The sequence below is a fragment of the Argopecten irradians genome, chromosome 1, assembly GCF_041381155.1.
Source record: "Argopecten irradians isolate NY chromosome 1, Ai_NY, whole genome shotgun sequence".
Taxonomy (NCBI): Eukaryota; Metazoa; Mollusca; class Bivalvia; order Pectinida; family Pectinidae; genus Argopecten; species Argopecten irradians.
Window position 1 is genome coordinate 47,433,081 of NC_091134.1, and position 23,530 is coordinate 47,456,610.

Sequence of the window (23,530 nt, forward strand, 5' to 3'; positions counted from 1 at the left end):
TGTTATAAGAACATGGACCTTTACTACATCAGATACCTATAAAATGATTTGTTATAAGAACATGGACTACATCAGATACCTATAAAATGATTTGTTATAAGAACATGGACTACATCAGATACCTATAAAATGATTTGTTATAAGAACATGGACCTTTACTACATCAGATACCTATAAAATGATTTGTTATAAGAACATGGACCTTTACTACATCAGATACCTATAAAATGATTTGTTATAAGAACATGGACCTTTACTACATCAGATACCTATAAAATGATTTGTTATAAGAACATGGACCTTTACTACATCAGATACCTATAAAATGATTGTTATAGAACATGGGACCTTTACCTCATCATCAGATACCTATAAAATGATTTTGTTTATAAGAACATGGACCTTTACTACATCAGATACCTATAAAATGATTTGTTATAAGAACATGGAACCTTTACTACATCAGATACCTATAAAATGATTTGTTATAAAGAACATGACCTTTACTACATCAGATACCTAATAAAATGATTTGTTATAAAAAACATGACCTTTACTACATCAGATACCTATAAAATGATTTGTTTTTAAGAACATGGACCTTTACCACATCAGATACCTATAAAATGATTTGTTATAAGAACATGGACCTTTACCACATCAGATACCTATAAAATGATTTGTTATAAGAACATGGACCTTTACTACATCAGATACCTATAAAATGATTTGTTATAAAAACATGGACCTTTACTACATCAGATACCTATAAAATGATTTGTTATAAGAACATTTGACCTTTACTACATCAGATACCTATAAAATGATTTGTTATAAGAACATGGACTACATTTAGATACCAATAAAATGATTTTGTTATAAGAACATGGACCTTTACTACATCAGATACCTATAAAATGATTTGTTATAAGAACATGGACCTTTACTACATCAGATACCTATAAAATGATTTGTTATAAGAACATGGACCTTTACTACATCAGATACCTATAAAATGATTTGTTATAAGAACATGGACCTTTACTACATCAGATACCTATAAAATGATTTGTTATAAGAACATGGACCTTTACTACATTAGATACCTATAAAATGATTTGTTATAAGAACATGGACCTTTACCACATCAGATACCTATAAAATGATTTGTTATAAGAACATGGACTACATCAGATACCTATAAAATGATTTGTTATAAGAACATGGACCTTTACTACATCAGATACCTATAAAATGATTTGTTATAAGAACATGGACTACATCAGATACCTATAAAATGATTTGTTATAAGAACATGGACCTTTACTACATTAGATACCAATAAAATGTTTTGTTATAAGAACATGTACCTTTACTACATCAGATACCTATAAAATGATTTGTTATAAGAACATGGACCTTTACTACATCAGATACCTATAAAATGATTTGTTATAAGAACATGGACATTTACTACATCAGATACCTATAAAATGATTTGTTATAAGAACATGGACCTTTACCACATCAGATACCTATAAAATGATTTGTTATAAGATATGGACCTTTACCATATCAGATACCTATAAAATGATTTGTTATAAGAACATGGACCTTTACTACATCAGATACCTATAAAATGATTTGTTATAAGAACATGGCCCTTTACTACATCAGATACCTATAAAATGATTTGTTATAAGAACATGGACCTTTACTACATCAGATACCTATAAAATGATTTGTTATAAGAACATGGACTACATCAGATACCTATAAAATGATTTGTTATAAGAACATGGACCTTTACTACATTAGATACCTATAAAATGATTTTGTTATAAGAACATGGACCTTTACCACATCAGATACCTATAAAATGATTTGTTATAAGAACATGGACCTTTACTACATCAGATACCTATAAAAAAATGATTTGTTATAAGAACATGGACCTTTACTACATCAGATACCTATAAAATGATTTGTTATAAGAACATGGACAAACATCAGATACCTAAAAAAATGATTTGTTATAAGAACATGGACCTTTACCACATCAGATACCTATAAAATGATTTGTTATAAAGAACATGGACTACATCAATACCTATAAAATCGATTTGTTATAAGAACATGGACCTTTACCACTACATCATGATACCTATAAAATGATTTGTTATAAGAACATGGACTACATCAGATACCTATAAAAATGATTTGTTATAAAGAACATCGGACTACATCAGATACTAATAAAATGATTTGTTATAAGAACATGGACCTTTACCACATCAGATACCTATAAAATGAATTTGTTTTAAGAACATGGACCCTTTACCACATCAGATACCTATAAAAAATGATTTGTTATAAAGAACATGGACCTTTACTACATCAGATACCTATAAAAATGATTTGTTATAAGAACATGGACTTTTACTACATCAGATACCTATAAAATGATTGTGTTATAAGAACATGGACCCTTTACCACATCAGATACCTATAAAATGATTTGTTATAAGAACAGTGGACCTTTACTAACATCAGATACCTATAAAATAAATGTTTGTTATAAGAACATGGACCTTTACTACATCAGATACCTATAAAATGATTTGATTATAAGAACATGGACCTTTACTACATCAGATACCTATAAAATTGATTTGTTATAAGAACATGGACTACTACATCATATACCTATAAAATGATTTGTTATAAGAACATGGACCTTTACTACATTAGATACCTATAAAATGATTTTGTTATAAAGAACATGTAACCTTTACTACATCAGATACCTATAAAATGATTTTGTTATAAGAACATGGACCTTTACTACATCAGATACCTATAAAATGAAATTGTTTTATAAGAACATGGACATTTACTACATCAGATACCTATAAAATTGATTTGTTATAAGAACATGGACCTTTTACTACATCAGATACCTATAAAATGATTTGTTATAAGAAAATGTAACCTTTACTACATCAGATACCTATAAAATGATTTGTTATAAGAACATGGACCTTTACTACATCAGATACCTATAAAATGATTTGTTATAAGAACCATGGCCCTTTACCACATCAGATACCTATAAAATGATTTGTTATAAGAACATGGACCTTTACTACATAGATACCTATAAAATTATTTGTTATAAAGAACGATGGACTACATCAGATACCTATAAAAATGATTTGTTATAAGAACATGGACTACATTAGATACCTATAAAATGATTTTGTTATAAGAACATGGACTACATCAGATACACATCAGTTACCTATAAAATGATTTGTTATAAGAACATGGCCCTTTACCACATCAGATACCTTATAAAATGAATTGTTATAAGAACATGGACCTTTACTACATTAGATACCTATAAAATGATTTGTTATAAGAACATGGACTACATCAGATACCTATAAAATGATTTGTTATAAGAACATGGACTACATCAGATACCTATAAAATGATTTGTTATAAGAACATGGACCTTTACTACATCAGATACCTATAAAATGATTTGTTATAAGAACATGGACTACATCAGATACCTATAAAATGATTTGTTATAAGAACATGGACCTTTACTACATCAGATACCTATAAAATGATTTGTTATAAGAACATGGACCTTTACTACATCAGATACCTATAAAATGATTTGTTATAAGAACATGGACCTTTACCACATCAGATACCTATAAAATGATTTGTTATAAGAACATGGACCTTTACTACATCAGATACCTATAAAATGATTTGTTATAAGAACATGGACCTTTACTACATCAGATACCTATAAAATGATTTGTTATAAGAACATGGACCTTTACTACATCAGATACCTATAAAATGATTTGTTATAAGAACATGGACCTTTACTACATCAGATACCTATAAAATGATTTGTTATAAGAACATGGACCTTTACCACATCAGATACCAATAAAATGATTTGTTATAAGAACATGGACCATTTATACCACATCAGAGACCTAAAAATGATTTGTTATAAGAACATGGACCTTTACCACATCAATACCTATAAAATGATTTGTCTATATAGAACCATGGACACATTTACTACATTATGATGACCTATAAAATTGTTTATTGTTATACAGAACTATGGACCTTTAACCACATCTGATCCCTATATAAATATGAATCTGTTTTAAGAACGACTGAACCTTTACTACATCTGATCCCCCTATAAAATGATTCTTGTTTATAAAATAGACATGGAACTTTACCACATCACGAGTACCTTATATAAATGATTTGTTTTTAGAGTACATGGAGACTCTATTTACACACATCAGATTACCTATAAATGATTTATTATAAGAACATGGACCTTTACCACATCAGCATGCCTAATTAAAATGAGTTTACCTATAAGAAATGGACCTTTACTCACATCAGTACCTATAAAGATTGATTTATCTTTAAGGGAACTGGACTCTTTACCACATCAGAGTACCTATTAAATGATTTCGTCTTATAAAAAACGAGGACCTGTTATGCACTTCAGTAATCCTATAAAAGATGATTTGCTTTTTTAGAACATTGACTATCCTACTTTACCACATCAGATACCAATAAAAAGTTTGTGTTTATTACAGTATTATGGACCTGTTTACTCCATACGATTCAGATTCTCTATAAAATGATTTGTCTATAAGATCATGGACCTTTAACCACAACAGATACCTATAAAAGGATCTTGTCTATAAGAACATATGACCTTTTGTCCACATCAGATACCTATAAAATGATTGTGTTATATGAACATGCTGACTTTACCTGAACACCATCAGATACCGTATAAATTGATTTGTTATAAGAATACATGGACCCTTTACAACATTAGATACGCACAATTATAATTATTTGTTTACTTAATGATCAAATGGACCTTTTACATACTTCATATGTACTATAATATGATTTTGTATATGAAGAACCTGCGCCTTTACTACATCAGATACCTATAAAATGATTTGGTGTATATAAAGAACGGATTGAGAGACATCCGTTTACTTACATTCGATACCAATAGAATAATGTTTTTGGTTCATGCAAGAAACATGGACCGTTTACCGACATCAGATACCCTATAAAAATGGATTTGTTATAAGAAACTATGGACCTTTACTACATCAGATTACCTATAAAATGATTTAGTTATAAGTACATGGTGGACTCAGTTACCTATAAAATGATTTGTTTATAAGAACATGACCATTACCGCATCCAGATACCTATAAAATGATTTGTTATAAGAACCATTGACCTTTACCACATCAGACACCTATAAAGACGACTGGTGATTACGTCTAGGGCTTCACTTAAGTTTTTGTTCAACAGCCTGCCAGTGATCATACAAGGTCAGTGCTAACACCTAGGTTTGAAGAAGCGAAAGGGAATAGCAGGAGTGATGACAGAGAAATCACCAAACGCTCATGATATTGCCTACGATGGTAACTACCACGCCAAACATGGAGACTTGTAAAGTCTTCAGAATCCCAGTGCTCTGAGTGCAATTAGCAAGTGGGTGTGGCAATGGGTAATTACCTGCATGTCGGAAATACCTTAAAGCCTCTGAACCATTTGGTCCCATGAAGGTATTCAAGAAAAATTGTAAGGTACAATGTATTTTTGAGTTCACTGTCCATCAGGGTGCCATACATCTTTCACATCGCGCAATGGAACAATGTGTCTAACTCACTTGAGGCATCTAAAGCATGACAAAAACTCGTAAATGTTGCGTGTTGATATTATTCATCAAATATGTCCATTCTGCCTAAATCATTGCACTGCCTTCCAAGTTTCGTGCCTGATTATAACTCCAATGGTCTGCGAATTTTCCCTCTGCGTCTAAGTTTAGTTATGGCACCGTATGTTACATGGGAGTCTATGTATTCCGGTCAGTTGTACATGTCTGACATCATGGCATCTATAGGCCTGACAGAACATATAATTTATTTGAAAAGTTTTTTAACACTCTGTAGCGGTCCAGGTATAATAAGTTATGTGACGTTCACGTTTTGACAAAAAGATAAATTTGGTAATTTTCAGTTAAAACAGATAGAAAAAAAAATGAAATAAGCAAATAAAAATCCTTGTGATTCTTGCTTGGTAGACTACAATTTTGGGTTTATTTAGAAAACTACATGAATACTACCCTCATATGCTGTTGTGGTTCAATTTTCCAAAACCATCCAAACAAAATCCTCGTTAAATTGCGGAAATATGATTCACTAGTGAAAATTACTGGCTATATCAGTATCTGATCGGATAGACGACCTACACTTAGATAATTGTCGAACACCCTCGATTGTCCAATTGTTACACATTGAAAACGATCCAGACATATTCACCTTTTTACCAATCACTTTAGAATTGTATTCTTAGCACCTTTACATGTGATAAAGTGACAATAAATATTATCCCCCTCGTACTCAATCCTACATGCTCCAACGTAGAATAGACATTGCCCATCTCCCGCATTCTTCCCATGAGGATAACTTGTATGTAAAATATCTCGCAATAAAATATTGTATACACAATATAAATAAAATTATTTGTCCCAATTAAAACATCTTCGGATTATATTGTCTTTAAACCGCCACCAGATCCCCCCCCCCCCTTTAGATTGCGCTTCGTCAATCAGAAACTATCAATAGCTCTTTGTGCTTGTCTTGCTTTGTTTTTCTCTGTTTCTTGCTTTTTAGTCCGGGCGACGGTAGCTGTCTCATTGTTTACGTTAGGAGCCTAAATACGGGAGTTTTGATTCAACTAGCGCATTCTTTGCAGGTTCACAGGTGCAAAGTGATTAATCCACTATGTTCTGGAATAGGTCCCAAACCAAAATTCTTGCTCTGGCATTTGCTCGACATATACTGATAATTCGTCGTCTGTGTTAACTAGGCACCGAGTCTGCAATGCAGAAATGCGTTTACGCCTGTTACTTAGACCGTTTAGAACTTGAAGGATTTGCTGCCCGCTATAGGTTTGGATCGTTCTGGAGAATTTCCAAGAACATAATAAGATTAAGTCGTGTTCAATGTTTTCATATGCCTGGAAAGGTGCGCACTAGAGAAGGACCTTCGAAGAACATCTTGATCTGTTACAGAAAGTTACATGTATCTAGATCGCGCCTTTGCTGTGTGATTAAGAGTCACAATTAGAGGCTCTTCGCAACGCAATTGTAACCACGCCCCCCTGCGCCAATACAATTCTGGATTACTGTCTCAGTGTATTCCGAGCTATTGTGACGAAACAAAGCTCATGAATAAAACCCTTTCTTCTCGTCATTTTATCTGCCAGCATCAAGATGAAAAATCACTCTTTACTCTCCATTTTATGTGTGTACAGCCGATTTTATGCACCATTTCCATCTCGATATTTGCCTTGATTATATTGACGATAGGAGCTGACTACATCTTCAGAGATTTCTTTCCGGAGGTTTTTCGACCATTTGTAAAGAAACTTTGAATTTCCAAATCCTCTAATAACTGGGCTGGCTTCTTAGGTAGATCAAATTTACACAAGCAGGATCCTAGTTTGCATCTTTCACCAAGATTTACAGATGAACTTAGTATTCTTTGTGAGGACAATTTGTGCAATGATCACTGCACTACAAGGTTGTAGATCCCAAGTTGCGTTGTCTGTCATTTGTACTCCAAATTTTGACGATGTTAAGATCTGAAGAGAGAAATGCAATGCTCCCTTTCTGTATGCCTGTGCAGCCATGGTTCAGGTGTTGTGTCTCCCGGGCCGCTTCTTTTCTGTGTTGCCTAAAAACGCATGTGATGGAGTGTCTCACAGAGTGTCATCCTTCATAGATTTACCAGCAGTCAATTCAGGGCATAATAATGGTCAGGTGTCCTAAATAACACAAAACATACAAAATGTATTAGTAAAATGTTGTTCCAGAGAACAAGCTTAAATAGGTATCCATTCCAAAAAAAAACTCTATTAATACAGGGTAAGAGATGTAAAGGACTTTAAAAATGTATCACCAACTAGCTGCCTCTTTAGTTAAAATGTGTCACCATTTTGCTGAATTTGTTGCACTTTCCAAGGATGTTTCTCAACAAATAAAGTAAAACATTCATTGAGTGCTTGATAAATAGAAATAATTTGAAAGTTCGTTGCTATTTCTATATACCGTAAAAACTTGTGTAATTTGCGCACTTTTTCTGTGCAAAAATAAAATTTGAAGTTGGGGGTGCGCAAATTATATTGATAGAGGAGATTTAAAAATTTTACGGGGGAAAAATCTGTCCATTCTGAGGGACTGACGATCTATGAATGTTGAGGTACCGCTCTGTGTATGGTAGCCATTTTATATGATAAAAGGTATTAAAGATTGTAAAAACAATGCCTCACCTATTAAAGTGGATTATCTAAGGCTAATTAAAGTGTTAAGTTATTATCACATTGTCTTGTTTCCATTTGCGCCTGAGAATTCAATGGCGACTGACTGAGAGCATGGCTTCTACTGACAGCAAGAGATGTATACCCTGTGCACCTCGTAGTATAATGGGACAGCCACAATCAGTGACTTTGGCCGGGTCGATCTAGTTTTACCTGTATTTTTTTAGGGGAGAGAGACTGTAGAGAAAGTCTGTAGAGAGTGTGTGTGTGTATACACAAACATACGTATACCCCAGCTGCAGGCCGTGTGCAAAAAGGTCAAAACACACACGTGGATTTATAAGATGCCTAAACTGACCTATATTTAGGACTTTTAATAAGTGGTTTGCAATTTTATTACTGCAGAATTAACAAGCTGCAAGGTTAGTGACATATTTCAACCGTATTGATAAATATAATTAGCCATCAGCTTTGCACATGAAACCTTACGTAGGGCCCAGCTGTAGGCCGTGTGCAAAAAAACAAAACACACATGGAATTTATAAGATGCCTAAACTGACCTATAATTAGGACTTTCAATAAGTGGTTTGCAATTTTATTACTGCAGAATTAACAAGCTACAAGGTTAGTGACATATTCAACCGTATTGATAAATATTATTAGCCATCAGCTTGGATCTGGTACCGTACAGGTAGTGAGTTTACTCGCAATGTGATTGTTGCAAGCTAACATACGTATCCGCTAGCCGATTGTTGTTGATTGTTAATGATCTCAAACACACTAATTACTTATTGTGACAATTTTAAACAAATAGATTCAAATCCTATTTTAAATGTTCCTGATTACTATTCATGTGTAATATCTCAAAACATTGACATGTGCACGGAGTACGGCGGACCGGACCGCCGATGTTTTAGACATCTGCAAGATATTTTAGTTTCAGGTTAAGGTGGCCAATAAAAGAAAACAAACACGATGCGGTTTTAATATATTATTTTTTCTTAATACACAACACTTCTTTGTGCAAGTTGTCAAGCATTTTAGGGGAATATTTTGCATTGAAATTGTCACCTTCATACATCGATTTTGGGACTCCCTGGACATCGTTTTTTTCCCAAAATTTTTTGATGCGCAAAATATACTGATAGTAGATTTTTTTCAGCATTTTCAGCCCTAAAAGTACCTTACACTGGTGCGCAAATATATACAAGTTTTTACGGTATAAAATTCATTAAAAACAAGAGGCCCATGGCCTTAAACGGTCACCTGAGTTTCAGATAGAGAATGAAACAAAGACATATAAACACTATATATTGGCCCAATCAGGCCCTTAAAGTCAGTCAGTTATTTTCTAAATTTGACTTTTTAATCTCTATGAAGAGTATTTGGTTCCATCCAATCTGTGAATTCAGGAGAAAGATTTTTGAAATGTTATCCATTTTGACCCCACCCCCCCTGGGGGACTGCCAGGACCAATATGGATATGATGTTAAAATGCTATCTCAGGCTAATAATTCTAACCCAGTTTGACTAATTTTCTATGAAAACTAAGCAAATAATGCTCAAAAATGTGTTTTCCCTATATAAACTATAGTAAAATTAACCCCCTCCCCAGGGGGAAACTGAGACCCCAGGGTCTCATATAATTCACAATTTTTGTAAAGGTCCTTAAGACCTTTCTATCTATAAAGAGTATTTGATTCCACCACATCTGTGAGTAGAGAAGAAGATTTTTTGAAATTTTAGTCAATTTTACCCCTTTTGGCCCCTCCCACAGCCCCCTGGGGGGTGGGGACCATATAATTGACAATTTCGATTGGCCTTATTTATGCCTTAGAAGGTTTGTGCAAAATTTCATAGATATTACTTGGGCAGTATTGGAGAAGTCGAAAATGTAAATTGTTTACGGACAAACGATGCATGCTGCACAACGCACAACGGACGACGACAGACAAAAGGAAATTAGAATAAAATCCAAGTCATTCAAACTAAATTGTTTACACGTTTGTACTTACGTGTAATCACCATGCTACAAGTTATGCTTATGTGTATCAGATACGAGGCAATATAAAATGATGATGTCATACATGCTAAATCTCGGGGGTTTTCCCGTCTACACGTACCTGTACACATAAGGTTGCTTAACCTCTCTATTACAAACTAAATTGAATACACATCACCAATTGATGTCAAAGTTACTATACAAATAACTAATGTAATCCTTTCTTTTATTACGACTAAAACAGACCACTAAATTTTTGGGTAAATCAATCTCGCAGTAAGGAAACCTTTAGATATGACTATTTCTAAGGATCAAACATCTATTAAAGATGGCAGACTAAAGATTCCAATTGCTCACCAACTACATTATTAGAAGCAGGAGTGATGAAGTTAGCTAGTTCCAGAAACACCAGTGTGTCCCTGACAGAGATTGGGCGATCATCAACAATGTCATCGTCTGGAGGCTTGCTGAGATCTATGTGTAGGACATTGTTTACCTCACTGATTACCTGTAATACCAAGACATCATAATAAACAATACAAAATACATACATCAACGTTTTCTTAGCATCTACAAAATACACACATCAAACGTTTTCTAATAGTTTACAACTATACATATATCAATTGTTTTCTAGACAAAAGATGACAAAACCTAATTTAAGGACTTTGTCTTCATATTGGAAAATTGCAAGAGTTTATCCCTAATCGGAGTCTTATTTATTATAACATACGATTATTTCATTCCATTTCCCCTATAAAGGAAACTCTTGAAAATATCTTATCTTAGGCAGGTTGCAGTGAAAAATCAATTTTTAATAAATGATAAAATCCCATATTTGCATCAATTGCTACCTAACGACCCACAGAGCAACCATATATTAGTGGAAATTTTCTGACACAAAAAACACCAAAAATGTTAGCAGCATTCACACTTACAAACATAATCAATGGTTTTTCAGCAGTCATCTTTGCGAAGGTCTGGACAGCTTCTAGTGACCAGGATTCATCCTGAAACAATATAGAAATATGTATTTACTGATTAAGCATCACAATTAAGTGTTATGCATGCAAATATCAGGTAATTTGAACTTTGTTTTCTCAAGACTCTGTTAAAGAATAAGTTCAGTCAAAGAACCAGTTTCATTTAACATTTCACTTAAGTCTCAGAAAAAATTTGTACAATGTTGAATCTAAAAATGTCTGTACAACATAAATGCCCTTTCCTCTATAGAAATCAAAATGAGACGACAGGATGGGAAGGATAGATATGGTTAACACTTTATACCCGCCACCAAGACAGTGAAAAGTTCTTCAATTATCCAAGACGACCACTAGAAAATTAAATTTAATTTCACATCATAATGCTATTGTGAAATAACACTAAATCAAAATTTCTGTCCGGTCAGTCATTAGGAACTGGAGATAATTATTTTGATCATACAACAAATGTTCAATATTTGTCTAGCAGTTAATTGTAGTCTACAAGAATACAATAAGACAAAAACATACCAACCTTGTCTACCGGGACAATGTCAGAAAGACAACATTCCATCAGGAATGGTGGCTGTTCCATGAACTTCGGCTGCATCTTCCGTGTTCTGTAATCAATAAATTAAGCCATCTACATGTTTCTTACATTCCTGTTAAGACTCCTTACATCTGACTTGTTAATAGATCAATTTAATAGCAGAGGGTTGGCGGTAAATGGTTTCCCCCCAGAAAAATCAAAACATTGCAACCTTTTATTTCCAAATTCAGATAAAGTGTTTCATTTAGTACGCCAGGATCAATTTCACATCATAAAACATACAAATGAACTGTTGTTAGTGTTAATGTATATTATTTAATGTAATTAAAGCGCCATTACAATAAGCGTACATGTAACGGACAGTCTAGTGGGTTGTTCCTTCCGTTTATTAGTAGCTAGTCAGTTTGCATGGTTTGTCAGTTTGCCAACAACATTCAATAGTGGCTCTCATTTTAAACTAGTATAACAATACACTTGATATTAATATTGTGCTATTAATAACAACAACATTCAATAGTGGCTGTAAATCTCTATCATAGGGTGAGTGTGTGGGGGGAGTGAAAGTGTAGACAATATAACTAGAAAACGGTGTGAGACTTGACCGTGGTGTAAATCATGTGTGTATGTGTGTTGTGTTGGTGTGTGGTGTGTGCTCGCGAGTGATATGTGATTGGTGAATACATATATATGTGTACCTGTATATTGTTTTATGTGACTGTGTACATTGTGTTGTAATGTAATTATGCAAAAAGAAAAAAAAGTTAAAAATTAAATAAGCGTACATGTAACGGACAGTCTAGTGGGTTGTTCCGTTTATTAGTAGCTAGTCAGTTTGCATGGTAGCTAGTCAGTTTGCCAACAACATTCAATAGTGGCTCTCATTGGCTGTCACTTCAATGTAGGGGCGGAGCTAAAAAGTCGGAAACGTTTGTTGATGATTACCAACGTCAGAAACGTATTCTGTAGGCAGTATACATACGATGATCAGCATCATAAGCTTCGTAATGAAAATAAGATTACACAAATACATTTTAATTAGAGTCTTCCTCCTGTAGACTCTGAATCAGCGCTACTTAGGTATGGAAATAGCTACTGTTGTAGCAGAAAAGTCAGTCAGAATTTGTATGAAAAAGATATCACCTGCTTCTGACTGACTTTTCCACAAGGTGTGGGAAACCAAATCAGGTACAACGTACGACCAACTATCGTGTCTTGTCTAAATAAATTCCGATCAAACACAGCTTTGCACATACCTGGATGTTAGGAGGGGATGTTATTCCAGCTGTAGACGTATAGTTTTTAATGTCACCAGTTTATTTAATCAGATAGATGCATTTGAATCTACTGTTGACAATTTCTCGGCTCAAGTCATTTTGTAGACTACCGCTGCGCATGCGCCAACCTCCGAGAACATTAGGCCTACCTTAGAACGAATATACATACCCGGCCTACTATACCTTTCAGCCGGGTACGAATTGGTCCCTATGTGTCGTAGTGGAGCAGTGCCTCCGAAAATCACTCGGGCACAATTTTCTATACTTTTTTGTAGGTTTCCAATTGTTTTATGCGTAAACAAGCATTTACTTAATATTTTTGTCCAAAACAAACATAACTACCATTCTTAAAATCTACCGTACCGCTCACAAGACGTCAAATTCATAATTTGTAGACTTGCCGTTTAAATTCTCTCAGAATGGCATTCATATGTATATGTAAAAAAAAAAAATATTTTGCTGAGAATTTAATTTTTTATACGGTTCAGTTTTAATGCCTAGTAGGTAAGCGATATAAAACAAGTAAGATAAAATGCATGCAAAGGATTTAATATTGGTTTGCATAATCATTACTTTGCTCCATTAGCAGTAATAGGCACCAATTGTAGCTCTAAAGACGACACCATTTTCTGTCTAAAAGTCTTTTGAGCTACAATATTGCAGCTAGGCCTACCTGTGAGGGGGTTGCGCACATATGAATCAATTGGATTTAATAAGTATTAAGACGATGCATTCAAACTCGATGTCTAGAACTGGAATAACATCCCCTACTAACATCCAGGTATGTGTCATAGCCGTGTTTGATCGAAATATATTTTGACAAGACATAATCTATTTTCAGCCGTACCAGATTTGGTTCCACACCTAACGTTATAGAGGGACGTTGCAGCGGAAAAGTCAGTCAGAAGGTGATATCTTTTCTGCTACAACAGTAGCTGGATTCGGCTGTGACATTGCATGTAATATTACAATGGATAAAAGAATATAAACACGATGCAAAATTTGATCCATTGAAATGTTGGTAGATAAGCTACAGTTTGAATATTCCCAAAAGTCCAGAAAAATGGTCAATAATTTATGGACAAAAAAACCTCAAAACATTCGCTTAATTAGAGAAACAAAACAATAACAAATTTTGAATACAATGATTGATTGCATTCAGCACCTTTGTTACATGCCGATTAAAAACTAATCAACTGCATAAGTTACCAGCCTACTACATCTGCTACCAGCCAACATGTCTATCGAGTGAATGAAAGTAAACAGGGAACGGCGCTGTAACTGTCATTAAAGAACCAATTTTGATTGTTGTAAAGTCTTGGTATAAGTGTTCAGGTTAAAGGATAACAAATAATTCTCACCTGTCAATTGTGATCACTTCACCATTTCCATAGTCCAGGTAGATAACATCGAGCTGCATCTTGTTTTTGTTGTCCCCAGGTATCACTTGTTTGACCTTGACCCTATACCATTCATTGTCACCTGTGTATTTCCCCAGCAACAGGTCACCTGTAGCAAACAAAGGTACAGGAATTCACAACTTATCTGTAACTAAAAGGATAATTTTACTGGTTTTTCATATTTTCAGTAATATCCACAGATAACTAATGAGAAAACAACACCTGTCGCAAACAAAAATAAACATGTTTACAATTTCTCTACAACCATATGGATGATTGTGCTAACTTTCATAGCTTAGCTTCTAGCTTTACATAAAACACTTAATAATGGTTTAAAACAAGATATTTTACCTTTCATTACATCTGTTGGAATGGGTATTATATTCTTTTTACAGGCAGTGTTGATCTGTCGTGAGAGTTTACGCAGGGCGACACCATCCCCACATCTTTGTACGAAGAACTTTCCTGGGTTCTTTATGTGTGTTACATACACCCGGTCCTGCCCACCTTCAAAATCAAACACATTCCACATTCTTATTGTTACTCTGGTAATCTGAATACGGTATTGCATTGTTTTAAATTTGTTGCATAACTATAAATTTAGTGTAGTTGGTAACTTGCAGACCAATGATAAGGTTGCAATAATTTTGCAAAAACATAAGTCATTCTTATTATTACTATCAAGTGTTAAAGTCATATCACATAATTTCAAAATCTTATTTAATAAAATTCAATTTTACCGTTTTAAGTTAAAATTTTGAAATTATTGATCCACGAAAATAACCAGTTAAAAAGCATTGATTTTTTTTATAGGATTGCAATTGTCAGACCAACGGGGATAAAAACTGCCTAGGCAAAGCCTTGATTGGTAGAGATTCACCCTTATATTCTATACTCACCTTTGATCCGACCCTTGGGTGGAATAGGTACAGACACTGATTTTGCCTTCTTTGATTTCTTGCTAGATGTCTCTGGAACCCTTGGTTTGGCAGTGTTGTCGTCTGCTGATAGTTGTTCTTCTAATTCAACAAGGTGACTCCATGATTTCTTTAGATTACTTTCATCTATCAGTATTAAAGACCCAATATGTAATGTTAGCAAACATTCATCCAGGCTATTGGTTACACATGTTTATTTCTTCATAAGATGAACAAATAACGCAACATATTAAGGAAATTGAATTTTGAATATTACAAATAAAACAATTTGATCAATATCTTTGTTTCAATGCAAATTATTTTGTTTTATTCTTGTGCAATACCTTTATAAGAAATATCTGAGCTTTTTAGAAATATCATACCATCAGCATTCATGTCAGAAGTTGCTGCATCTGAGATTGAGGCAAGTGACTCTGCAGGAGTGATTGATTCAGAAGTTTCACAATCATCTACCATCAACTCCTCGGGCATCTCACTGATTGTGTGCCATTCTGCCCTGTAAAATAAGAAATAATGGTGATAATTCAAACAAGAGGTCCGTGGGCCTTAATGGTCACCTGAACATTAACATTTGATAAAAATTAATTATGTGATTTACTAGCCAACTTATGTCTTTTGTTCATGAAATAGGAACATTGATCTAATAAGTCTACATACAAATTTTCATTAAGATTGGTGTATATTAACTCACATTATCGTGTTCACACGATTCAATTATTATTATTGCAATGGGCAATAACTCCATAAAGTCAAGTTGAGGATCTTTTCCAAATAACAAGCTTATTTCAATGGGCAATAACTCCGTCTGAGATATTACTGTTTCATCAAGCTCAATTATCGAAACTTGGTCCAAAATATATCCTATGTTAGTCTAACTTAAATGTTTCTTTAAGAACTGGTTCTTATTAACTAAAGTTATCCGCGTTCACAATGTTCAATTTTTTATTTATAGTGCAAAGGGCAATAACTCCGTAAAATGACGGTCTAATCACGTCTGATTTTCATTCTTAGTCCGAGTTCTTTACAATGTTAGTCTTAATACCACGTCTACATACAAAAGTTCAATTTGATAGGTTTATTTTTAAGCAAGTTATCAAGTCTCACAAGGTTATGTTACTGAACGACGGCACGACGATGGAAAAAAGGGGACAATTGCAATAGGATATTTTTTTTTTATTTCACCATGTCCAAAGGCGTCTGGTGTCGCTAATTACGTTTTTGTTTTTCATAACTGGGAAGATTCTGAACAAGCTATCTCAAGTTATGATTGCAATATGCATGATCATATAATGAAATCATGCAATATATATATAATGGGAGTTGCAGGGTTTTTTGCCAGGCCTTTATAGGGTCCGGTATAACGGACCCATTCCCAATTGAAAAATAGCACTGTATTATCCCAAATTCAGTCACTATTTTCCCACAATCATAGCATTAAGTTAAAACCGCAAATGATGTCTCAATATACCTACAGGTAACGGTTTATTAATATCTAATGTCCTGTACAAGCCCATTTCACTTGGGAAACATCATTTCTTAATAGTTTTACGTTCGCGGAAGCGTCCCGATTTCAGTGGCGAAGTCCCACAACTTTTTGGACTTTGCAATCAAACGCACCCGAAAAATGGCGGCCATCACAGGTGAGTCGGCTGGCCGAGAGCGCAGCTAAACTAACTGGGGTACGGACTCAAAACATCAACCAGACATAAAAATAGGATTATAAATGGCAATCACCAATTATCAACACCTCAGGCACAATATCTTGGGTCCTGTCAGTTGGTATTTTTGGCACGTGGCCCCCTTTCAGTGTGTAAGTGACAGTAGGAATGAGCCCAGATGTTTTCGTCTGCCTATTCAATTTGTTAAGTATTTAGTTGTAAATAAAATTTAGTTTTGAATCCATATATTGTGGTTTTGTGTATACATGTAGTATAATTTCGTTTTCAAATGTCTTTGACAATTTACATAGGCCTCATGTACTTGCATTTTTGCCATAATCTCTGCATTGATCAGTTACATTTGTACGTTCCAAGTATTTTATTTTGAACGCTCTGGACATCGTCGACAGAGCATAAACAATACTCATCATTTGAACTATAATTTGTGTTTTATCGTGTATGGATATGTCTAATTATCACAAAAAATAATATAGAAAATAATTTATTTTGCTTTTGGTGCATGCACTATCAGTACTTCAGTCGATATGACATAGTGCCAAAGATATTTTTTGGAATGCAATTAATTATTTTCATATTTTTATCTTAAAATAAAAGAAGAAGCTCAAACTTTTTAATGGCGGTAATGGTGTACAGAAAGCAACTTTTGTAACTGTACAAAAAATACTAGTTCATCTGCTCTTTTTTTTTTTTGATAGGGAAAAAATACTGTTTCTCAGCAGTGGAATATCTTTAACATGCAATATAAATTACATACAGCATCAAAAATAATTAAAATGATAAATTCATCATTTTTTTATTACTGAACACTGACTCAATAGTTAATGAATATTTTGAGTCAGACTTAAATTAAAATGATGATGATAATTTCCCATTTTTTTAAAAACACCAATAATATTTTCCCAATTTTTGCTCAGGGTCCTTTTCCCAAAATAGCTGGCAAAAACCCTGAGTGGAAGGACTTACATTATGGGCACCGAGCCATCTATACCACCATAGCCAGCAATGGCAGTTGGAAGTGACAATCCTGGTTCAAATCTGAAGAAAAATAAAAACAGAATCAGGAGAATTCCAGTCATTTGTATAATGGAACAAAATTGTGTTAAGACAAGTTACCTACTGTAACATAAAAACGTAGGAAAATAGAATTTAAATTTTCGTCATGTGATCCATCTTTTCTTCGTCCAATAACATCCAAGAATGATTTCTTCTTTTGTCTTTAATATTTTCACGATTAAAAAAGCAAGAAATTATCATTAATGTCGAAGCCACCTCTAACAATTATTTTTTAAGATGATTTCATCTGATTTCTGTCTGATAAAAATGTGTTTATATAACAAAATATTACCTGATTTTGTCGGTAGGTTGCTCCTTCTTTTTATGTACAATACAGGGAAGGTCCTTGGCAGCATGTAACTGAGACAGGATGTCGTTTGGCGTTGAGTATCACTTCATTATTGTTATTCAGTATTCTCTGGGCAGCTGTAAACACATAGGAACACCACACATTTTTATAATAACAGGACATTGGCAAATATATAATGTTACTTTGGAAAATGAAACTTATAAGTTATCTTTTTGTTTTTTTTATCAAGCTGTTCTTTCTTTTATTGGAAGAATAATAGAGAAAAATAAGTTTTTCATCTGTGCAACTGCAGATAAAATAAATAAAGGATGGTGCTTGCTTATAGGTGAAATTCCCGCCACGATCAAATTTTTTTGATTTTGTAATTTAAATTAGGTTTTTGCAATTAATTAGCAACATATGTTCTATAATACTTAAAACCTGATTGGACTATATAATTATGAACTTTTACAGCGACCCCTTCTTACCAATACACGACTGGTTAATATTAAAGCCTATTGGGCCTTTTACCTGGCATAATTCAAAGTAAAAACAATTAAAATCGAGTTTTCGTTTCTGTGATAGATAATACCCTATAAAAAATGCCTTATAAACGACATATCACACTTGGTTGTATCCAATATCATTCTATCACAAATCGAACGTAAATATCAAAATATGACAGAAAATACGACCTTTTGTGAAGTTTTTTTATTTTTCGTTTGAGCAACAGAATAAGTAAGGCACTACTCGAGTACCCTAAAATTTTGATGTTTAAAATTATATTCAGAGTATCATCGTTTCACCATAAACAGCTCAAGTTGATGAATCACTGGATATGCCACGTTTTTTTAGATTAATTTCCCCTACCCCCTGTTTTTTTCCATAATATCAAAGTACTGAGAGTACACTGTCATATATTATCGACTTTACTGTAAGAGTAGAACGTGATGATGAGGTATGTATTTCCACCAACCTTGAAATTATCTTTTTAAACTCATGTTTATAATATTTTTCGGAAATGTCTACTTATACGTTTTGAAAGAGTGGGACACATAATACTGACAGTTGTGATTTAACATATACACAATGACATGTTGTATTCCAGAAACTGTATAAACATTAAGGTAATAAAAGATCAAATACGACAGTATGTGTCCTTTGCCCACGGTTAAAGGGAACAATCAATGTTGCCATCGTCTCATGAAAGGGCGTTTAGAATTGCACCTGCTATACCAATTGCATGATCATAAAAGGCGACAAAATTTGGTACCTTTTTTGCTGGCGTCAATCAGACATCAGACGAGGCTCTATGTCTCAGTTTACCTTTAGTAGCCTATAAGTATCGCGAAAAATAATACTTACAAAAAGTTTACCAGGTACTGATTACATAAGTATAAACTTTTTCTCATCCAACATCCTTCATGAAAGTGCATCCTTCAATGGCCATTGCTTTCTAGCAGCTTCATTTTGCTAGAGATTTTCGTCTAACTTCTTAGAACAAAAGGAGACCGTAATACGCATTTCAATTACAGTCAAACCTCGATGTATCGAAGTTCAAGGGACCGTCAGAAAAACTTCGATACATCGAGACTTCGAATTATTCGTGGTTGATATTAGACCGATGGTTGTTTTTACCATGACCAACTGTGGTAGTTGCGTACATGTCGTCTCCGTTCCGTAAACTTTATAATCATCGTACCACAAGCAAAACAAAATAAAAACGAAATATGCAATTAATCACATGTATTGCTATCGTTAGCAATGCATACGTGTATTATAAACAAGACTTACATGTACTAGGCCTAACCCATGTACAAGTGTTCGTTTGGTGACTATTTAAGCGATGGTTTAATATTACGGAATGAATATAAAAACGAAAACACATTTTAAAAACGAAACTAAAAAGGAGGAACCGAAAGCGCTACAACACCTATTAAATACTTCGATTCAGAATGATCGATTTGCTCAAGTATTTATGCCAAAGTTGTGCAATGTAACAGTTTTGAGTATGAGTTACTGATAATGTGGCTCGCTATTTACCGTTCCGTGAATTCTACAAACCGCTACCAATGGCGGCGGCGAACATCAAAAACGACTTATCTTTGCCATACTAATGATTTAATAACGCAGCTTGTAAAAACAAAGCACGGGTATCGGCCTGATTAGTGATATTAATTATCTTGATGATATCAAGCTAGCAACACAAGCTGTCATAATCCCTATTGTCCGGCGAAGGGCCATCGCGAGACAGCTAAGTGTGTGACAGCATTGCCGCGGCGGGGAGGGGCTGTGGTACCGGCGAACAAAACACCTGTTTTCTGGTACAGTAAAATTTTTATTCGAATCATCGAGTGTCAGTTACCTATGAATTCTATAATAAATGGTCCATGAAAAAAAGTTCGTACATCGAGAACTTTCGATTCATATAAATACTTCGATTCATACAAGGGTTAGTTAGTAATGTTTATATAGTGAAGAAATTTGGGACCAGACATAAAGTTCGAAGTACAGCGCGAGAAATTCGATTCATAGAAGTTCGAATCATATCGAGTTTGACTGTAAGTTTAAATCATAATATGTCGGTCAATGTTGATATTTATTATTTTAAAAAAATACTATTGTTATCTTAATTAATTCCTGCGGGAAAAAAATCTCTTGGTTCTGTCCTTTGGTGGGGCAACACCGTAGAATATATCAAATGACATACACCGGATGCCGTCCTTAAATGACTATAGCTGTAGTAATACGTCAGTAAAAATCAGCGAATCAACCAGTTTTGCTTTCGCGCGGTAGACCGATTCCTGCATTCTTGACTCTATAAAATCGTTTTTTAATGTTTGTTTGATTAAATCAACGTCCTATTAACAGCCAGGGTCATGTAAGGACGGCATCCATGTATGCAGTGTCTCGCGTGTATGAAGTGCCTGGTATGTGATATGGGAGACTGCGTTATATTCATGTTGTGTCTTCTTCTATAGTGGAACTCTTGTCCTTTTCATAGTGCTATATCACTGAAACATGCCGCCGAAGACACCAAGCAACACATCCCAACCAGTCACATTATACTGACAACAGGCGAACCAGTCATCCTACTCGCTTAATGCTGAACGCTAAGCAGGGTGTGTCTCGGCAAGGAGACAGAGCCCAGAGCCTACCTCATACGATGGCCCATATCAGCCGACGTGGCAACTGCTTTACTAAACTGTAGTTGTACACACATTTGTGGTGATTGTCATGGCAACTGCTTTAGTAAAAAGCACTTGCCAACGAGTTTTGTCATTTTACTCGTTTGGCAACTGCTTTACTAGAGTAACTGTTTTGTCATCCTTACGCGTGGCCCATATCAGCCGTATTGGCGAGTGTCTGGCTTTTGAGACAATTAACATTCCATGCCGATATCAAGCCGAGTTTGATGCCGTACAGGTGTGCTGATTAAATGACCTTTGAAACCAAAACGATACTTTACGACACAAGACAAAGGTGATTAAAGTTATATACAAATAACATAGCCATAGGTGGTAACAAGTTATTGTACGGTAAACTAATTTTTGAGAGCCGGATGGGGAGAGGTTACAGCCCTAGGATAGGAACAATTAAATAATAGCTAGATTATCTCTCCTTAGTTTGAAACTTTATCAGACATGTATTACTTAGTGGGACAAAAAAAATCGAGCCAAATTTCAGTGACTTTTTCCCCAATACACTAGGGTCTGGTTGCCAGTCTAGGAGGGAAGCTTATTTAATGCAGGCATTCAACTCACCCAAATCTCTCATTATATGCCCCTACCTAAGGAAAACCCAAAGTTTTACATAATACCTAATATTATTAAAGATGAATAAACATGAGTATGAAATTTTATAATATATTGAGTTACTTCACTGAAAGCCTATTTTCATTCAAACGTCAACATTAGCCACAGATTGCGTTACCTACAAATGATTCTACCAAGAAAAGTGTCGTAAAATATCGTTTTGGTTTCAAAGGTCATTTAATCAGTACACGTGTACAGCGTCAAACTCGGTTAGATATCAGCGTGGAATGTTAATTGTCTCAAAAGCCAGACACTCGCCAATACGGCTGATATGGGGCCACGCGTAAGGATGACAAAACACTTACTATAGTAAAGCAGTTGCCAAACTAGTAAAATGACAAAACACGTTGGCAAGTGCTTTTTACTAAAGCAGTTGCCATGACAATCACCACAAATGTGTGTACAACTACAGTTTTAGTAAAGCAGTTGCCATGTCGGCTGATATGGGCCACCTCACAATCGAAGACATAACGTGAGGAGGTGTCAAGGGTGACGTTAGGAAGTATAAAGTAAGTTAGGAAGAAGAGATGCTAAGATACGATTCTGAATTTGGTCGCCTTATAAGATCATGCAATAAGGAAAGTGAGTACAATTCTAACGCCCATTAGCTCATTTTAATGTCATGAGGTCATCTAACCCGAAGGGTAAGGATGACCTATAGTCACCATGCTTCATCCATTGTCGTGCGCGGTTCGCATTTCGTCCTTCGTAAACTTGTCATCCAAACGACTTCTTCTCAATATCCGAAAGGCCCAAAGAAACTGATATTAGGCATGTAGAAAGCTGGAAGGACTACCAAGTTTGTGGAAATGAATTAGCTTGACCTTCATTCAACGTCACAGAAGTCAAAAAAGCTAATTATTTAAACGATTTCTTGCGAATAAACTAAGATGCCTGGATACCTGATAAGGCCTGTAGTATTGCTGGCATGAAAGGCTACCAAGTTCATTTAAGGTTACAAGGGTCAAATAGGCTAAAAACTTTTAAACGACTCATTGTGAATAACTAAGAGGCATTGGAATCTGATATTGGGACTGTAGAATGCTAGCATGAAGGACTACCAAGTTTGTTCAAATGAATGACCTTGACCTACATTATGGTTACATGGGTCAAATAGACTAAAATCTTTAAACGAGTT

At 34.5% G+C, this 23,530-nt stretch overlaps 1 protein-coding gene across 1 annotated transcript in view; it reads right to left on the bottom strand.

Moving 5' to 3' along the window:
• Window positions 1–23,530, bottom strand: part of LOC138329339 (RING finger protein 17-like) — a 78,570-nt gene that overhangs the window by 34,797 nt on the left and 20,243 nt on the right. The window contains 10 exon segments of the mRNA XM_069276298.1: window positions 10,772–10,922; window positions 11,353–11,424; window positions 11,930–12,014; window positions 14,580–14,727; window positions 14,970–15,125; window positions 15,518–15,682; window positions 15,919–16,052; window positions 18,199–18,270; window positions 18,581–18,663; window positions 18,665–18,714. Of these exon segments, the coding sequence (XP_069132399.1) occupies window positions 10,772–10,922; window positions 11,353–11,424; window positions 11,930–12,014; window positions 14,580–14,727; window positions 14,970–15,125; window positions 15,518–15,682; window positions 15,919–16,052; window positions 18,199–18,270; window positions 18,581–18,663; window positions 18,665–18,714 (1,116 nt within the window).